This window comes from Mercenaria mercenaria, chromosome 13 (genome assembly GCF_021730395.1).
Source record: "Mercenaria mercenaria strain notata chromosome 13, MADL_Memer_1, whole genome shotgun sequence".
NCBI lineage: Eukaryota > Metazoa > Mollusca > Bivalvia > Venerida > Veneridae > Mercenaria > Mercenaria mercenaria.
The window spans coordinates 28471696-28493313 of NC_069373.1; the positions used below are offsets into that span (position 1 = coordinate 28471696).

General features: G+C 33.6%; 1 protein-coding gene across 1 annotated transcript; it reads left to right on the forward strand.

Moving 5' to 3' along the window:
• The first annotated feature begins 1275 nt into the window (after positions 1-1275).
• LOC123529153 (uncharacterized) lies at positions 1276-18571 on the forward strand. Its single transcript, XM_045309373.2, has 17 exons — positions 1276-1299; positions 1520-2201; positions 2495-2612; positions 3294-3368; positions 4040-4128; positions 5450-5523; positions 5849-5925; positions 6033-6116; positions 7492-7562; positions 9565-9761; positions 10685-10848; positions 11170-11330; positions 15163-15335; positions 16031-16119; positions 16889-16954; positions 17496-17630; positions 18139-18571. The coding sequence occupies exons 2-17, from the start codon at positions 1528-1530 to the stop codon at positions 18304-18306; spliced, it is 2415 nt and encodes an 804-aa protein (XP_045165308.2). The 5' UTR covers positions 1276-1299; positions 1520-1527; the 3' UTR covers positions 18307-18571.
• The last annotated feature ends 3047 nt before the right edge of the window (positions 18572-21618 follow it).

The following is a 21618-nucleotide window of genomic DNA, read 5'->3' on the forward strand; positions in this document are numbered from 1 at the left end:
TTAGTTCCAACGGTATTCTTTGCCAATTTCCGATTTCTACTGGTAATCGGTGATTTCTTGTTCTAAACTTGATCATAAAACTCAAATATTTGTGAGGTGATTTAGTAAGAAACTGTTCAAATCCAAATTTATTTTTGAAAAGTCTGTATATTTTACAGCTCGGAGAAATTATACAAGCCGGAGTACCATTCATTTACGAATATATCTGAAAGTTTCTGTCTTACAGCCTCTGCTAACCAATTAACATTTGGGAAATCATGAGATAGCCAAATATTGTACATTCCACATTCTATAAGTATTGTTTTGATACAGTGCAACCACTGGAAGTTAACATATAACAGAAATGATGGTATGCAACTAAGGTTGGTTTTATAATTTATATGAAATCCATCTTCCAACAATTCTTATCAAGGAAAGAGGTTTAAACATCGGACCGTTATTGAGAAAGACATGGCAGTATAAAGTTTTAGAAAATGGTTTACCACGGTGGCAGCCTTTTAAGAATTAATGACGTCATTTACACACTGCTGAATTATTTATTTAGAAAATAGCAATGAATATTTTCAACATTTTCTAACGTCAAAGATGTAAATATGACAATTTGTGTCGTTCTTGCGGGGAAAATAGCACATTTGTTTTTCAGAATAAGAAAATACAGCCAAAACGATAAATCAAAAAGAAATAAATCCGCCATTTTGATGTACTTTGCCATTGAAACAAAAAGGCTGCCATTTAGACCATTGATTGAAATTTTCTTAGCTTCTGATTATGAAAATCTTTTCACGGCCTTCAATTATCTAAAATACCTCACAGTTAAATTGAACACTAGAACAACAATGCCTTTAAGACACAAAATGATATGATTGTAAATTACCTTTCTTGTGTATGACAGATTTATTAAAAACTGTTACAATTAAAAATTATCAAAACGGTATGTAATTAGAACTGCCCTCTCTATTTTATCACAGCTGTTTGGCGGTTTAAACTGCATAGTAAATGTGTATAAAGCTAATTGGTTAAATGTAAACAAAAATATTTGTGAGTCAACTTGACCTTTAAAGCTCCATAAATCAATTATTTTTCAAAAGAATTTGGTCCTAAGTTTTTATAAATGTAAAATGAAAAGAAAAAATTCAAGTCGAACGAATTGAAAATGATCAATTTACCAAAACAATGGCCGCTAATGAAGGATCTCTTTCATTTCAACTCAACAAGAACAAAAGGTCAAATTTTCCGAAAGTTGCTTTAGAACAATAGATAATTATTGTAAAACTATCGAGGGCACACTTGAGCTTTCACGTATGTTATCTAATGCGTATGATTTAGAAAAAGTAATTTGTACATTAAAAATACGACAAGTATCTGTTAAATTGCTTAAAACAATCTGTAAGATATGCGGATGAGAATACATATATTTTAATTTATACGACATAAGTTCGCTATTGTGTTGTACGTATATGAATATATATTGTTATAGAAGTGGAAAAATAATTATGAATGAATACTAAATTTGATACAGGGATTAACATGGTAAAGAATAAGCCTCAATCACCCCAGATACAGAAAAGCAGGGAGTCCAGTTATGTCAAAGGCGGGCAGGACAGTACCCAGAACAGCCGACCAATCAGCCAAGAGCGCCAGAAGAGAAGTAACAACGGAAGTAGGCGAAATAGTGTGTTTGCTATGTTACCGAAAACCCCGCCAGGTACCAGAAGGTTTTCAGTTACGCCAGACAAAGAAAACATTGATGCAACAAATGGAGAAGAAAGGGGTGCAGATGTGGCATCAAAGGCCTCTGCAAAAGTAAGCAAGTTTCTCGACTACTACAACGAAGCTCTGCGCAGACGGCTAGAGAGAGAGCTTCTTAAACCAGCACCAGTCCCTAAAGTTGCTGAGAAGGAAGAGTCTGACCGTGATACTGACGATAATAACTCTGATGGTGAGAACAAAGCGAAACCGTCTGTGAACTGGCAGAAGGCGATGAAAAAAACCACAATGATAAGCAAGATCGCCGACGCCGGCCAGATACAACTGTCGAAAAAAGTTTCGCTCGGATCTCACGCACTTACTCAAATAAACAAGAAGAAGGCTGTTAAGCAGGTACAGATGCTACTAAGAAGGCTTGAAGTCAGAAAGAAATTTAGAAAGAAGACAAGGATTATAATTTTCTGCATCAGATGCGTCAGAGATCACAGTTTCAAGTAAGTTTTATCTGTTTTAAAGACATATATGGTTCACAATATTATTTCATAGAAACCCATTATATGAGCAAAATAGTTTCATGCGTTTTTACATGTTGTGTCGATACAAAAATCTTTTTTATAAAAAAAAGCGCAACATAGTGAAGACGACCATTTCAGATGATATCTATAGACATCTAGCAGTGGAAAAGAAATCGTACAAGTATTTTAGTTTCTTTGTAATTTTGTTGCTTATACAAAACCCCTGCTGTTGTATGTCAGTCTTTCTTATGTTTTAGTTGATTTTTTTTCAGATTTCGTGAACGGAGTGAGCTCACCCCTTACATGAACACATTAAATTATATTGACTACAAGAACGACCAAGTCAAAGATTTAATGTTTGACAGATCACAATTCAGTGCAAATAAACAGGTTTGTACTACTCCTGTCTCATCTAAACATTCGTCGTATAATAATAATAATAATAAGACCTATGTAGTTTTAGTCTCAAAAACAGTATACGGAGAGTAATTACGTCCAGAGTTCTTCTGTACATTCCTCAACCGCAATAAATGCTAGTGATGAACTGAAAGTATAGAATAAAATAATTAGATGTTGAAACATTTATCATATGTGAGATAAAACGTGCTGGTTATTTGTCTGTCAAAATGTAATGCTTTTAAAATGCCGTTCTTTATTTTTGTGATGGGATCTTCGCGGCCACTGACTTTGAATAATTTGCCCCTCACAGATGTGGGTTCGAGCCTCATTCGTTGAAGTGAGAAAGCCCTCCAGCTGGATAATTGAAGGTCGGTGGTACTAACCAGGTGCGCGCTCGTGATGAATAAATGCACGATCTTCTTCCATCATAAAAGCTGTAAAGTCGCCATATGACCTATAATTGTGTCGGTGCGACATTAGACCAAACAAAAAAGACAAATACTTTTGTGAGGAGTATATATAATTAGAGTAGCATTTACTTCGAAACTATTGTTACATACAATTGAAATAATCTTTAAATGTACAACTGAAATTACGATATAATTTTGTATTGATATAAATTGGACATAATGAATGATAACTTCTATACAAACATTCAGACTTTTTATTTAGATGCGCATATCTGAAGAAACCAAACGCATCCTGTGCAAAAGAAAATCACTGAGGACAGAAAACGAAGTGTATTCGGTAATATACCAGTCTGTTCATTTTCTTTATAAAACTAAATATTTAGACAATCATTTATATATAAAAAGACTTGAGGACATAGTGTTTTCATTTATATCATTTATTACAGTCTTAGCTGATATAAATAAATTTCATTAAACAAAGAAAACACAACCAACCAAATATGAACTTTCGGTTCAACAAACAATCAAACACAAAAAAAAAAATAAAAAAAAATATAAACCATATAAGAGTCCGATGAAACGGGACAGAGCACATGTATTAGAGCACCTCTGTCCTAGTAGGCATCATGAACTGCCTGCCATGGAGTCACAACCTTTTATGGAATAGGAAAGCGTCGATTTCAACTAGTCGGTGAGTCTCTGAAAGATAAAAGATAAGTCCAGATTTCCCGGAAGCACATAGCACATAAATGCTCATTGATTCTAAAGAATCAGTAAATCTAGAACAACACTGAGACATAGTATTTGGTGATTCTAAAGAATCAGTCAATCTAGAACAACACTGAGATATAGTATGGGGTAACATTTTACAGCTACCACACGGCACTAGATGTCCGTTGTTGTGACTATAAAAGATAAAAGGTAAGGATAAACCATAGGGTAATAACATTCCTGTTAATCATAAAAGTAAGTAAATAAATGAATAAAATGAATAAAACTGTTTTACAGGCTCTGATAGCTTTAAGAAACATCCGAAGTTTTGCTGAACTACCAGTTAGAATGCAGCAAATGATAGCCGCGGCGGGTCAATACGAATCGTAAGTTCAAACCATACTTACATATATCTAACACAGAATATTGTCACGTTTTGCAAATGAAAACTTCCAAATTGGAAATGTTCAAACAATAGAGTCTAGAAGAAAAAGTAGTAGCCAAAAAAAACCCCAGCATATTACTGTAATTCTTTAGGCAGAAACAGCAAACTCAAATAACATCTTCTTTTCCTTCAGGAATCTATACCATTCAGAGAGATCTGCCACATTCATTATAGTAACGAAGAGCAGAATAATTTATTATGATTACTTATAATACCTGTTACTAAAATATGACAATATATGATATTCTGGTTAAACCCACGTTTTTAGACAATGTATTATGTGTAAAAACGTTGTTTTGACATTTTGTCACCTGAGCGCAGAAGGTCGGTAAGTGCCTTTTCATTCCAACGCAGGTGCCCATTTTGGTGCTATGGAGGCGACTTGTGTGTGAGAATATTAGAAGTATACGCTCTTTGGAATAATAAAGCTTTTTAAAAAGTATGAAACTGCATATATTTTTCAAGACAAATTGTCAAGAAAAGATTGTATCTGTTGTTCATTAGGTGTGTTCTGTTAGCCGCCCTTTATGCAGTGGCATTTCTATAGTTATTCTACAATGAATGGGTGATAATAATGTGGTAGTACGATAATTTGTTAATTTCATTTGTGGACACTTATCCTGAACCAGGTCCGCGTCTTCATTGTATAAATCAGATACTAATGCTTTGCCGGCGGATATAGCTGTTATTCTGGCCGGCTATGACTGACCATGAATCGTTTCCAGTTGGCTATATATGCCTTCTTTAAGTATACTAGTAAATGAAATATACCTTTCTTGTGAGTATTTAATTAAAACTGCAGTGATATCTTCTCAGATATTTATGCACTTGTTGAATTTTCCAACTGAACTCCCAACCTTTTTTTCATATAGATTATGCCGATTATGTTAATGAAAATTGATTTAGAAATAGTTAAATTGTTAAGTCACGTTGTGTAAAAAGATCAAATTTAAGACTGGTAAAATCATCGATCCGTAACCAAACCAATGCAGTAAAAAATAGCATAACATTGGACTTAATAAACTTTATGTCTAATAGTTTAATCTCTAATGATATTAGGTGATCAATCTTTGTCACGTGAACGTTTTGTAATTCCTGATAAAGCGGTGGTTGGTTATTGTGTGTGTGTGTGTGTGTGTATATATATATATATATATATATATATATATATATATATATATATATATATAGCTCAAGGAGTGTCCAATATCATGTATGGGTAACAGACATTGTAAAGAACTATTTTGTCATGTTGCTTGCAGGTACGAAGGGAAACGCGTCATCACCAGGGAAGGTCATCCGTCATCTGCATTCTACTTTATACTATCAGGAGCTGGTATGTCCTGACATTATTTGCGATTCCTTTAATGACTATGTCTTATAATTACATTACTATATCCATATGTTCAAACGTGGAAATGACTGTTAAAATTGGACAAAAGATTAATAAGAAGTATGCAGATCTGAAAATGTCAAACAAGCAATGTTTTAGAGTCATTAGTTATGTATGATAAACTAGAAAGAAGTGTACATCCCAACTTTGTTATTTTATAACTTAGAGAAGTAAGTAAATACCTAATCATAAAATATTTGAAGCATTTGTTTCGGTACAACTTTGACAAAATCTCACACATTAATTTTATTTAACATCAAAATTTCAGCTGTTGCCATGAAAATGGACCCAGAAAGACCAATAGCAAGTGCTGTAAAGGAATTTAGCAAGGGAGATAATTTTGAGGTAAAGTCATATTACGTCGAAATATTGTCATGGAAAAAATAAATTTGAAATTTCTTTTCTTTATTAGATTTTTATTTTTATTACTTTTTTATTTTTGCTTTTTGAAGGAAAACGCAATGTTGAATGATACAGTAAGGGAGGTAACTGTGTTAACAAAGGAGTCATGCGAATTCCTGAGCATTTCAGCATCTGTAAGTCAATTTTACAACATCATAAATCTTACCTTATAAAATAGTATAAAATTTTCAGATAGCATACAAAACTGGATAGCTAACAATATGTTTATATTCAGATTGATGATGGTATGACTATAAAGCAGCACTGGTAATTTGTTCAAATTGGAGATAGTTGTAAGGTTATCAACATACGTGAAATCTATGTTATGAAAATGTTTAATCTTGTGTTACACTTAGATTCAAGCAAGGGGAACCCCTCCTCTTTTTATTCTTTTCATAAATGATATACATTTGCATAGATTTCAGTAATCTAGCTGAAAATGACTTATACCAATTTTCAAAATATATGTTACTTTTTGCGGATGGTATAGCCTTATACCAGTCCCGCACAACAGGGGACAACAGGCACTACTTGATAATGTTTTTCATTATTCCGCCAAGCAGGGCCTCAAGATTAACGAAAAAAGACGAAAATTTGTATATTTGAAAAAAAGGAGACATGTGAACAATTTTGAGTGAGAAAGTTGAAATTAGTCATAACTTATGCTATCTAGATGTTAATTTTATATATAAGACTGCTGTTAAAATTCTTTCTGACCAAGCCTTGAGGGAGTATAATAATTTTCTCTTAATGTTCAGCAGTGTAAACCTTGATATTAAAACCAAACTTTCTCTGTCAAGTTGAAACTATGGTTTTGCGCTGTGGTTTGCGTTGTAGGGAGAATGCCTTTTTGGAGCGTGACTTTCCCAGTTGAATATTCATCCTTGCTTTTTCCGCTGTCCCTAACCCTGATCCCCATCCTTTTATATACCCCTTACCCAGTTTCGTATTTTGTATATAATCAAAATGTATTTTTTGTTGGATTTTTGAAGTAACCCGTCTGCTTATTTTCCGTTACAATTTTCTTTTTAGGGTATGCCAACCTCGCACTTACCCTATTTTTAACAAGTTAGACAAGACTGTGTAAATAAAATACCCCCCTCCCCTCGCTGAAAAGGCTCTCATATTAGTGACAAAATACCAGGTTATACAAAGTAAAACATATAAAAAGGGTCAATCTAAAGTATAATTACACCAATGTATTCAACAACTTGTCTGAAGTCAGAGCACCAAGCGCCTAACTTTTAAGGGCACGACTAAGCAAGCTGCAAGACAAGATTCCACTCTCTATGTCCGTTTTTTGTAGGATTTAATAAAAAGGCATCACGGAATCTTACACTTTGTTAATTTAGTCAGCCACCTTCATAGGAAAGCGAAGCGACTAACTGTTATAAGCCGATTATCAATAGATAAAATTAAATGAAATGGTAACAAAAGAACGGTCGTGAAAGTTACCCCACTGGGGTTCCACTAATAATGACCCTCATTCATGCTATTTTGTTTTGACAGGACTACAAGAATATCTTCATGCAAGGTGGTGTTAAAAATCTAAACGATCCAGATCAAGAACTGTTTTTAAAGTATGTAACACTTTTATCCCATTGATATCGGTTAGCGCAAGAATTGAATTATTTGATTTTTGGAGATTGATAAAAAACAAAAACAGAACAAATCATTCTACTTATGTATTAAATTCTTACAGGAAAGCAAAGAAATAATCTACAATAGAATAAAACCTTCTTCTGTTTCATGCCTGAGTTATAGCACTAATCATTGTCTAATAAACAATAAGTTATTAATTTATGTTGACATGAAATTGCCAACTCAATTGAAAATAAAATTTTGTTTGTTCTCCATGAAATACAAATGTAATTTTATACTATCTATAAATAGTAACAAATTTACGTACCATTTGACTTGCTCAAGTGATATTTGGTAAATTAGGCACTTTCAGTGTCCGTGCCTTCTGGCACCGATGTCACTACACGTACGTACGAGTCCGTCTCGAAGTTTTAAATCATGAAGCGATTTGTCTAATAATTTTTCGGAAATCTCTATGTCGGCTTAAACGCACATATTTTTTTCAAAACAAACATGATTTTGCTTAAACGGTTATATAAGATGATCGTTAAAGTGATAAAACATTTAAAAAATGCAAATATTGAACATAATTTGTTGATCCTCAATTCTTATTGAAAACAAAAAACGACAGGAAGCGTAATTTAACTCATTTAGCTTGATGCAGTGCTAATATAAACCAAGCGCATTGATCAACGGATAAGATCATATTAAGTAGGTAAAACGATTTTTTATTTTCGAGAAAAAAAGTCTGCGTTAGATATTTACATATTGATCAGAAAATTGAATTTGCTCAAAAGAATGGGAAATCAGGTTTTTTGAATGTTTGATGAAATTGAATTCTTCTAGCTTTTTGAGAGATTATTTAAGTATCAGTTTTTCTATTTAACATAGAATTTATGTCAAGTTTTGGGTTTAAACCATTTCGAAGTTTCTTTCAAGTGAAAAGATTTTTCAGTCCTTGATGAGACGCTATATGGTTTGTATATTTTGAGATAATACAAAAAACTTGATTAGATATTGACTGGATCAAGTATGTAAAATATTCGCCATTTTAATATGATGTTCCACTTAAACCAATCCAATACAATCGCTGAAGCAAAATCATGTTTATTTTGCAAAAATGATAATGTCAGCGTGATTCTAATTTTACCGGCATAGGGGTATACGAAAAATTATGGGACAAAACGCTAAATAGTTAAATTTTGAGACGGACCAATATAATAACAAGAGCACCGCCAACGGGTGCCATCGCTCGTCTGCAAGTGCTGGACAGTATCTAAGAAAAAGAGATACAGTTCAGAATTTCTAAATACAAAAAAGTCATAATTCTGACAAAATGCAGGTTACAGTTATGGTTCTTGGCTTGCTTAGTTATCTATTAATGATAAACAAGTGTGCAAAGTTTCAGAGCTGTAACTCTTATATTTTTTTTTAGAAAAGTTGGACCTAAACAAAATATTTAACCAAGAAACTCAATTTTTTTAAGTATAAAAAAGGCCATACTTTTAACAAAATGCCTATCAGTTATGGGTCTTATCAGAGTTAGGTCTTAGCCTACTTAGTCACCTAATGATGATAAACAAGTGTGCAAAGTATCAAAGCTGTAGCTCTGACAGTTTTTGAGAAAAGGTGGACCTAAACAAAAAATTTTAACCGACGATCAAGTGACGATAATACCTCGTAAATTATTATTTTTTAACCAAACGAGCTAAAAAGTCAATTAACGTCTTTTGTATGCCTTCTAACTACAAAATGTTTTACGATGTTTTACAATGTCCTTCGCGCAATTATTTCATTATGACCAGAAAGCACACCGAGGTCGTTCATAAATCTCTCCGGGAAGAAAATATTTACATTTTCTTTTTGACCTTTTGACCTTCATGTCTCGCGTTAATATTACAACTGTTGTTCACAAAATCTTGGGCAAAGACAGTTCTATTGGATCTTACACTAATATACATTTTGTCATATATTGAACTTGTATTTCATTCAATATTTTAGGAGTCTGCATTTCTTAGACGGTTGGCCAATCAAAATCCTTCTGGATCATCCGAAGGAATGTCGTTTTTATTATTTCAAGCGTGGCGTTGTCTTCGCGGAGGATTCCAGGAAGTCACCTTGGTTGATCGTTGTCAAATCTGGGAGTCTGTCTGTGATGAAGAAATTGAAAAAAGTGGGACCATTTGAGTGGCGAAAAAGTAAATAGTATTACAGGTCATAACACTAATAAATGAAACTTATATAATGGAAACTCCAGAGATGTAGAACTGCTCTAAATTTGTATATACAAAACAATGTTGTGTGAAAGTAATTTGTTAGAAATTATTAAAGCGGCATGCCTCCAGATCGTTCGACAACAACAAAATTTTTTTTAGATACCTTGAAATAAATGCTATATTTCTTAAGAAGGCTTTAAAACTTAATTACTGACAAACTTTATGTTACGGAAACACATGAGAATTTGCTGTTTTTACTACTTTTTACGATGAAAATCTAAAAGCGTTTGTCATGCTTTTACTCCAGGTAAACTGTCTCGATTATAAATATCTATATTTTGAAGTCATTATTCACTACTTCAGCTATAGTGCTATTGGTTACGACGACGGGAAAATGTCTTTATTGCCGCGGCGGTCCAGGGTTCGATTCCCGGCGCGGTCATTGTTTTTTTCTTGATTTGGAATTTTTAAAATATTTTAGAAACAAAAATTCATATTCTAATGATCGTAATATGACCAAGATTATTTTTAGCCAAATCTGGAGGCATGCTGCTTTAAAGCGATTATTTTAGAAGAACTGCGACTGAACATGGAATAACATATTTTTTTTTGATGAACCGAAACATGTTACAGAATTTGGACTGTTGTAGAAAAAAGAATGAATTAGGTATATGTGTACCGTGTCTCGATACAGTACCCATTGGCTTGCTTTATCAAAACTACATAGAACTAAGAAGGGAAATTCAGGTTTCTTTTTATATTGTTTTGACCATATTGATTAGTTCAATTTGAAAATGATAACAAAATATGTCTGTCCTGTCAGCAATGAAACAAATGACTCGACATTACACAATTATCATTTTAAGATGCGATTTGACAAGAATCTACCATTCAATTTCTTTTAGACAGTGGAATTAAACCATTGACCGAAAAGGAGTCGAGGGAACGCCTACATGAGCGCAGACAGTGGCGAAGATATGTTCTACCAGAACTACGTATAAATCTACAGCAACAAAACGAATTCGAAGAAATTGAAGAACGAGTGGACGGCAAGCCAAAACCTTTCCAAGTAATTATATTTTTGGCCTTAAAACCAATATGACATAAGTCGTAAAATAGAATTAATTGAAAGGTAGGCCGACATTGTATTTTAATGCATTTCTCTTATCCATTAAAGGACCATTTTTCTTCTCCTTTGTAATGCTCAGAAGATATCCGAGTATCTTTTAGTTTTAATAAATGGAGTGTAAAATGGTTCATAATATTCCAAAAATGCAAAGCCACTAAGACAACCCCTACACTTTGCATAACATTGGTGGCGTATAAACTCAAATATTTTCCAGATATATACGAAAGTGAAATAGTTACAAAAGCCACATTTAAATTTCAGCATCCTGATATCAAGGTGCACATGGAAGGCTCTGGATCCGACGACGGAAAGGGCAAGAAGTATTACTATCCGAACCTTTGGAGTTATAGTAGCTCTAATGAGGAGGAAAAGGGCGACACTTTCTCTAACATCAACAAGCAATTTCTGTACACCATATCTAGGTAGGTTGAAAATATCGGATAAAATGGTTGTTACACAGCTAACATTGGTCGATGTCCAGAGAACATTTAGTGGAATATATATGTACAATGCCTGTTTGGGTAAGATGTGTATTACGTGGCGTCACAACACCTACATCAAATAAGGAGATTGTTTTGTTTTTTCTTTTTCGTTGTACGAGGCGGGTGGGCTTTATAAAATCACATTGCCATGTCCCACCGTTCCGAATTGTTTCCTTTAAACATCTTTGGGACCGATATAGATACTATTTTGAAATATGGAACAGGCGTTAAGGATTTTGTCAAGTTCACATACCAGATCCCGCAACTTTCACTTTTGTTTTGACAGAATTATATCATTTGATTATACACTCAAAAAAATGTCCCGTCCTATATCTTCAATACTGTTTACCTTGAAAATCTATAGAACCAATACAGAGATTACTTTGAAACTTGAACCAGGCTGTAGGACAACACACAGAGGTCCCGATTATTTCTTTTGACAACATTGTTTCTCTTGTTTTGTGCACATGGAAAATGTCCCAAAATGATATTCGCTTTAATATTTCTGAAATGTATACGTGCATTGTATTGAAACTTCACACAAACCTTGAGGATCAAAAATGCAAATCTGCACATTGTGTTCCATAACTCTGTCTTTTAATGTAACAAAATTACCAACCCATCCGCCACACTTTGGACTTAGAAAATGTAGCATTGTTTTTCTCCTTGAATATCTATGAAATCAATGGAGGTATTGCATGGGAACAATTTAACATAACGAATCCCATAAATTCTACTGCTATTCTTAATAAAATTATCTTGCTTTTCAGCCGCATTTTTAAACATTTAAGACAATAGCTTTGAATTTAATTTTGCTTGAAACAGTAATACCCTGCAACGAAAGGAAGTGTTAAGCATGGGAACCACTTTAACAAACAATAGGATTTACTGAAGGGAATTTAATGTAACCACTTAGTATAATGATAGGTAGCAGTGAGGGAAAGTGAAAGAACAAGAGTCATAATTCTATCTACATGTATTTTCATAATTGTACTTCTTTTGTTTTAATCTTTTTACATGACAATACTGCTCATTCTGCTAAAGGAAATTTAGTATTTGTGATGATTTATTTTAATAGAGTAAAATAGTTATTCACATTGTGAACAAATTTATCAATGGTAAAATCAACGAACTTTAACAAGCAAGTAACAGTCAAAAATAGTAAAATTCTGGTTAGAATTATACGATGTATCAAACCTAACGATTAACAGTGTGTATCACCTCCATTACACGTAATAACATAAAACAGAAGCAATGTTTCTGTCATGAAATTTTATATTACGCCAGATGAATGTTTGGTAAAAGCGGTGTATTCAGTGGACAAGATCCAAATGCCTTTGACAGGAATAGTGATGGCAAGGTGCCTAGACAATCATACTAAGAAGAACCGCCTTGTATAACTTTTCTGGAAAAATAAAACAATAAGTAATGGTTAAAATGAACATGTCTGATTCATTTTAAGACCTACTAAATCCAAATAATTCCAAAAAGCATTTCGTCTTGATCACATTTTTTCTTGTTTTTGATTCAGTATTGTATTAAGGTGTTGTTCTGGCTTACTATTATATGTGTTTTGATGTGTGTATGTGTAGGTGTGTATGTGAGTGTGCGTTTGCGTGTGCGTGTGCGAAGCACCAATGCAAAGCACGCGTGGTTGAAACTTTCAAAATATCATAATGATTGAATATATTTTTCACAAGATATCTGAAATATAAAAGGGTCTTGTTGGAAAAGTCCACAAGTACAATAGTAGTCATATGCCTTCCGTCTCTTATGTCTCAGTTGAGGTATACTAATTGTGTTCAAACCAAAAGATAATAGGTAAGGGTAGATTTCTCGGAAGCACAGAGCACCAAAGACACAGCCTCAGAGCCATGTATTTGCAAAGTAGGCCCCCAACAAAAAAGAAGCTGCAACGGAAAAGTATTATAGACGGGTAACAAGTTAATTTTAATTTTATACAAAATATAAAAAGTGGGGAAGGGGGTAGAAAGTGTATGTGTGTGTGTGGGGGGGGGGGGGGGGGGCGTTGAAGGGGAAAGTGGAACAAGGATGAAAATTCAAAAGGGAATGCTACGTTCCTTAATCAAAGTTATCCTACAACGTAAACCACAGCAGCGCAGACACTCGCATACAAAAGACATACGCACACGCACAGACACAGACAGACAGACAGACACACACACACAACTAACTTACATAGATAAACAGAAAAGTAAGATATAACAACACTGTAGAGCACCGCCTAAGACACACAGACGCACAAGCACACAAACGCACACATAAGCAGGAAAAAACAACAATCGGGCACCGCCCTAGGATTCCGGCAGTCAAAATAAGGTGGGCACGATAACTTACTCATAGTAAAAGGAGAAAGGATGCCAAAGTAAGGGAGCGCAAATGCAAGGGGAAAGGATGTGGGGGGTGGGGGAGGGAGCGATAGGGGGAGTGAGGAGAAAGAGGAAAGAAACGCCAACAACAAACAAGACAATATAACATACGCAACACAAAATACAAGTCGGACAGAAAACAAGTTGAAAATAGGGGCACCGCCTCGGAACGGTCAGTAACCTATATAAAGGAAACTGGGGGTTTAAATGCGTTTAGGGCAAGCCAACCTCGCACTTACCCTGTGTTCAACAAGTTAGACAAAACAATGTAAATAAAATCATTCCCTGCAAAGAAAGGCTCTAACATTAGTGAAAAAATACCAGATCATATTAAGTAAAACATAAAATTATCATAGACAAGTATTTTTCATAACCTTATCATAGATTCTAACACGATGCGCAGCACTTGCTATATAAACATATAGCGAAATCGCCTATACATGAATCTACGATAAAATATAGCTCTTCCATTCCACCCTACGATTGTAACACGACTGCGAGATTCTACTCTGCTTCTGTTATATACTGACTAAATAGATCTACTCGACTTTTTCAGTGCTATATAGTAGTTATAAAAAGTACATCAAATTTTCTGAAACAAACAATTTCTAACTGATGAATTTATTTGTTTATATTTTTACCGTAAGAAAATGTTTCAGCCCGGAAAGTTTCAACTTCAGCACCAGTGCATCTATGTCTGGTCGTGTGTTTAGTTTATATATGCAGTTTCTAAATATAGTGCACGTCACCTACATGATGGCACTGAAACATACACGCCAGAACATTGCGGCGGCATATTAACACGTTAACACTTGAGTCTGGAAGATTGGAACATGAATTATAATTTATTCACTGTCAAAGTAGAATCTAGTTGACATTTGTGGTGCCTATACAACGCAGAAATTGTATTTCTATATCCGACCTTAGATGTTATTGAAAATGACATTTTTATAGCAGTAACTATTTAATACTTTAATTAAAATTTGCTGAATATCGAAAAATTCCGTTTTTATGCAACGCTTCCCATTCGTGGGGAGGTTTTTATAATAGCATATGGATATGGCCAGCCGAATGACATATCGGGCTAAAATGTAGTGCTGTAAAATGCGAAGAATTTGCGTGGTTAGAATCGAAATAATAAATATGTTCCAATAATTTTATCAGTTAATAAAATATGGACAGTCGCTCTGATGCGAATATTAAATCACTCGTGCTACGCACTCGTGATTTAATTATTACGCCTCCGAACGCCTGCCCATATTTTATTAACTGATAAAATATAGGCACATATTTATTATTTCTTAACCAAGTATTTTTCATAACAGGAAAGCTATAGAAATGTGCTGTTTTTTTTGTGAGAAAAAAATCAATTCCTGTTTTAGCCATACTGCGAGAGGTGGAAAGAGAAAGGCTGGATCAGTTGTTGTCAACCCCCCTCAAACCGCTCCAGAACTCCAACATACACGCCCTCTGTCGGAGACACGATCTGTGCAGTCCCCTGTGCAGTCTGAGACATCGGACATATCTCTAAGATCAATCCTCATGTCACCAAATGGTAGGTAAAACATATACGACATATAACAATTTAGTATGTTGATCCGTCAATGATTACTAACATCAGAAAATAATAAAAACAATATTTATCATTCATTCTTATATAATATATATTCTATAAGAAGATCCGTTGAAAGCAAAAGTAAAATAATAGCAGCCTCGAGTCTGTTTATGAGTAATGAAATGTGAAACACACCTTATACGCCCTGGCCCCGGCTTAAGCGGAATTCTGTTATGGTAAAACCGGATGGATCCCATGATCCCGAAGGGCCGACAAAGAAAATACCTAGTTTAAATGATACCAAGGTTTTGAGAGCCATAGAAAATAATATGCCATTAACGATCAGGAGTATATTTTATACATAATGTACCTTTATATTTTAACAAAATGGATCAGTTCTGTATTTGTATAACCGTAATTGGTTTTTGATATACCATTTCCCGAGTAAAAATGGTAGATATGGTACAAAATCCACCATACGTTACTTTTATAGTGAAGTTCATCTAGGCGGTCATGAAAGCCTCTCACACTCCATATTGTAATTATCAAGTATCAATCATTATTTAATAGTGTATTCTTTGAACAACAATATTGGGATTGCACAAATTTATCTTCCTTCACTAAGATACTAATATGCTATGATATGCATGCATATTATTTGTGATAGTTCAATGCTATACATAATTTATCTTCAGATACTGAAGATTCGGCAAGAACACCAACTAGTGTATTTGACGAACGCATTAAGACAATAGCAGCTGGTGTACATAACGGAGGAGTACCGGTAAGAATGTTTCTTGTCTTTTCCAAAAAGGCACTTTTATATGTCAAATATCTCGTGATTTAAAAATCCAGTCATAAAGCTACTGTAAAACTAACAATCTGCTAAGTATGAATACGTTAGTCATAACATTGAACAATTACTAAGACATGCATTACATGTGCAAAATCAGGTATTTCGCACATAATGTCGTAGTTGGTGGTATTATATTCCGAAACACATTAATTTTGTACGTACTGTATTTGTAAGCCAGAATAATACAAGCCGAAGTACCATACAGAACGGTTTGTTTTCCTACAAATTAAATTATATATCGTTATCAAGACAACATGTTCTATAGACATGCTTAATGAGCACGAAGTGAGTTTCCAGGATCGCTAAATGTCCGCCGTTCTTCGTCCGTCCACCCGTCGTCCACGATTTCTTTAAAGAACTTCTCCTCCTGAACCGCTTTAGCCAGTTTAAATCAAATTTCTATTAAATGTTCCTTGGGTGATAATCTTTCAGATTCCTTCAAATATCAAATATCTTAATTTGATGAATTGTTTATGCGGGACATTGTGATTTATTTTATGTTAAGGGAAGAAAGGAAAGCACTCTTTACTAATGTGGTATAAACAAACCGCTGCAAACTTTGTTTATAGCTAATGCTCTCCTTTTTTCGTAGAAAAGCAAAGAATGATTGATATTTGTTCAAACTTTTTTCCATAACTTGATGGAACTTCAGCAATAGCAAATGAGTGTTTCCATCGCAATTTTATGTCTTTTGCAGCTGTCAGAGATTGACATAAATCCCCAATTTGTACATATTCGGACACTTATCAAAGGTGACGTGTGGGTACGTATTCTAACCAAAGAATTTTTCCGCAATTTTGCTCTTTGAGAAATTGTTTTAGTTTGATTCGTTTTAGATAGAGAATGTGATCTTCCTTTGACTATTTTTTGTTGCAGATATAATTTTTATTTGTTAACGAGGACACGAGTTTAGAAATGTCATTCTTCATTTATTTCGTATGCATGGTGAATTATATCGGATGCCATTTTTTATGTTTATATTGGTTTTTATGATGTTATGTGCTATGGTCATCGCACACAGTAGTGAACTTTATCTGAAATATAATTTATGTATATTTATTTTGTGATTTTGTATACAACAGTATATTTGTGAGTTTTTACAGACAATCGTCATAAAAACGAAAGGTTTGCGATGAGCGGCTCCAACTGTTTGGTGTGCTCAATGCTTACATGAAATACATCTCCAATAAAATACTTTTATTTTGTTTGTTCATAATAAGTAATCAAAGTATCAAGACGTTCTACTGATGTATTTTCTATTTGTTTTATATCTATACTTAGTCATAATGTTTATGTTATTTCAGGGGCTCGCTGATTTGATGTTAGATGATCAGCCAAGTTTTATTATTGTTAGTAATGGTGCCGACTGTGTTCTCATCAGCAAATCCTTCTATCAGCAACACTGCTCCGAGAAGCTACAACGAAAACTCAAGCATGATGTACGCATTTTATTTGGAATTCCGTTTGTGTTATCTCCCTCTTTTCATGTAGTTTACCCGGACCTCTTAGCGGTAGTCTATTTGAGTTCCAAGGCTGGATGTTTAGCTGGATGTTGTTAATTTCAAATTATCTTAAGTACAGTGTTTAATGTCAAGAAGTTCTCGTTCAACTTGAGGAAGAACAGTCTAGAGATCTAAGTTGAAGACGGATAACTACATTACCTCTTCACTTACTTCAGAATAAACAAATTTCTCTGTTACAGATTTCCCTGCCGTCTTAGACATAATAGGATACATAAATTAAAGGTCCATTTTAACCCATAATGATTAATTGGGAAGCCCATCTAGTCCGGGCTTACTATATGGTTTGCTCAAAAGTAACGTATTTTACGAACATTTGTAATAATCAGGACACAAAATGAAGCTTGTAAGCATGTATAGTTTATTCATGATGTTTTGTAAACACCTGAAGTCATGGCGATTGACAATGTTATTATATATGTTTCAGATTTGCCCATATCCTTCAGACGAACATCTTCAAGATAGTCTCCAGCTGAGCGTGGATTGGAACGAGCATAGAAGGTGTGAGCTGTCAGACACCGTGAAGAAAGTGCGGGAACTTAGCATTATTAGGGACACGACTTTTCCAAACAAAATACTTGAACCTGTAAAATAAGTTATTAATGTATCAAAAGTAAAGGGCGTTTTAGAACAGTGCGATAAGAAACAAAGAACGGACGCGTTACTAAAATACCGCTTCTGGTTTTTAACGATAAACATTTATGAAACCTTACATGTTCATATTTCATTGAACTTTTTGTTGACATTATGTCAAAAAGAGAAAAAATGTGAAGCTGTTTGCGGCATGTGACCTTCTTCGAAACAAAGGTATAATTTACCATGGTATCCTTGTAATGTATAAAAAATGTGTTTGCATAAAGCATACGACTTTATTTGTTTACATGTTTATGAATAACAAGGGCACACTGGATCTATTTTCAGTAATATATGATCATAATTATCATGCAAGTTACTAGCATTACTTTTGTGATATCGGCGCACGCTTTTGTGTGTGTTTATTAAGAGAGATCTTTATGTGACCATTTATCATTTCACTGGTGCGTTTTGCTTCCTTAGTTAAGGGCATCCTTCTGTACATGGATTTGCAAGAAGTCCCAGTGTGGTTTATACCCGTATAAACGCAAAAAAATAGCATTTATTTGTTATATTTACATTTTTATAGTAGCTTGCAACAAACATTAAGTGGTTTACTTCCCTTGAGTATTATAAAATCAAAATATATATGTCAGGGTATCGATCTTTTAAATTGCGGCCATAAAATAATATCATCTAGTTGTTAGGGATCATGGAGTCCATTCAATATTTAGTAATTCTGAATAATACAATTCCGCTTAAGCCGTTGTCTGGGGACCTGAGCGTTGTCTGGGGACATGAGATGTATTGTACTTTACATCACCTCATGGACAGACACAATCAACTTAAGTCTGCTGTTATTTTGTATTGTTGCATGCCATGATCTTTCTTCGTGTAGAATGTATTTCTATTGTTCTGCTAGTAAGCTAGAATAGTAACTATTACATTTTGTAGAAAAATTGAGCTTTCGGATCATTACCTTTTAGATTTATAATTTGAAATTATTATTGAATATCATTAAATGCAGTACAGATTAGAGTTCTTAACCCTTACCCTGCTAAATTTCTGTAATGAAATTGTCCATTTTTGAATTTGGACAGTTAAAAGGGGTGCTTACCAAAAATATATTGAATGGCGAACAGTGCAGATCTTGATTTTGTGTGACGTGTCATGCCGACCTAATACAAAACATACCACATTCCTTGTAGACACTAATGTTTTATATCTGGAATTTGATGGGACCAGAATTATGGTATAGAGGTTTATAATAAACATTCATGCTAGAATTAGAGTATTGTTACGTGAGAATTAGAAGATTTATTTTTAAAAAATCATGTTATAATAAGAGGATTTTATGACACTTCATGTTAGAATTAGATGATTACTACAACGTTTCTATTATAAAAAAAATCATGCTAGAATTAGAGGATTTAGAAATAGAATAATATTATAACACTTAATGTTAGAATTAAAGAATTATTAAAACATTTCATGTTAGAATTAAAACATTACTATAACATTTTTGGTTAAAACTAGAGGATTATTTTAACGCTTCATATAAGAGTTCACATTAGCCTGTTATATAATTGAAAAAACTTCCTCTTTCATATCTAGTTATGTGTTAGTAATCGTTTCTATGGGCGCAACAATCAAGCATCAATATTATAAACATTATTTTAACTTTTGTCAAATGTACTGTTTCGGCCAAATTACTGTTCGCCACACGGTTTAGTTTTGTAAGTTTTTCATAAAAAAAACAACAAAAAAATGTAAAATATTTAGAAAGATAATACATTTTCAAATGTTTAAATTTTAGTTATGATAATGTTTAACAAACTAACACACATTTGTATATCCGTAAAGAACAAACAACTTCGAAATTTCTGACATTCCGTTGGCACAAATGTTAGCTGAATGAAACATTGATTCAAATTTTTGTGAACTTACAATACTGCAAAGGCGTATAATTCTGAAGTGGATACTATTTTGTAGCACTGTGTTTTACGTTTTAACAGTACATAATTTTAGTAATACATATTACAATGCTCTTAGATATGATAGTTATATAAAAGCTGGCTTAGAAAATGCTTGTTAGTCTATGGGAAAATGTGTTTGTGAACTTTAATTTGGCACGCACTGTAACAGGTGGCAGTAATATCGACAAAGTCATCATGTCAGATAGAATCATTTTACCTGTAACTACTTTTGCTGCGTTATTTTGATAAGCCTCGCATTCTTTTTCTTCAGAACTTAGAAAGTATCGAATAATAGTACTGAAATTGTAAATAAAATAAAAAGAAACAAAATCTACAAATCAATAGAAAGAAAATCTGTATTCTTTGTCACGATTTTTTGCCGTATTCATCTTGTACAATATGTATAACACTGGTTTGTTAATTCTGCTATTGTATATGAGTTGGTATCGGCTTTAAAAACTTAATAATGGTTTGCACATGTGGACATTTTTGTACTTGTGTCTGATCAAGTTTTTAAGAAGTTTGCACCAAAGCTGTTTGTGGCTCAACGCTGCATTCTGTGATGGAAGTCAATCACATTTCTTTTGTTATTACTGAATACCTTGTAATCAATATATCTTATAATTATTAATCACCGCCTCTTCAAAGGCGTGTTATGGACAAGATGTTACAAGAAAATCATTAAAATATGGCGGTGTTTGTCATTAGAAAGTTTCTAATCTGGAATAATGCTATACAATTATAAACGTTTTAAGGCTGTTATGTTCTGCACGATCCTTTATACCTATGTAACATCTTGTTTGAGTTGCTGAATTCATTACAATAAGAGAACCAAAATGAACCCTCAGTTGATCGCTTGCTTTGAAAACAAAATCCTGAATCGATAAGCAAATGCCAACTAATATGGACAATACAAGTTGCCAAAACAATCAAAGTTTTGTTTTAATTGACATAGACCCTGGAAATATATTCTAAAAGAACAGTCGCACGAGGTCTCAAACATAAGCCTTATTTATGCCGACAATAAGTCATTACAAAGCATTCATCTAAAAATCTAAAGTTAGATGTATCTCAGGATTCTGTTTAATGTGATACCCAATTCGTAATTATGTTACATGACCAAGAACTAGGTTATCTGAGACAATTTACGCGTATCGTGTCCGAATACCATTGCAAGGAAATCGGTATTTTGCCATGTTAAATCTGAATGAGCTCTATAAATTCCTATAATGAAATGAACTAGTTTTATAATTTATTTTTTATAAGAGTTGGAAGAAAAGGTCTATTAAACTGCTAAGTTCAATAATGCTGGAGGGCTCCCATTAGACGTTTACACTAAATTGTACGACTCAATTGTT

Coding starts and splice junctions, on each gene's coding strand:
- LOC123529153 (XM_045309373.2), top strand. CDS start 1,528: ATGGTAAAGAATAAGCCTCAATCACCCCAGATACAGAAAAGCAGGGAG. Junction 6,117..7,491: donor TCCTGAGCATTTCAGCATCT/GTAAGTCAATTT, acceptor TTGTTTTGACAG/GACTACAAGAATATCTTCAT. Junction 17,631..18,138: donor AACGAAAACTCAAGCATGAT/GTACGCATTTTA, acceptor TATATGTTTCAG/ATTTGCCCATATCCTTCAGA.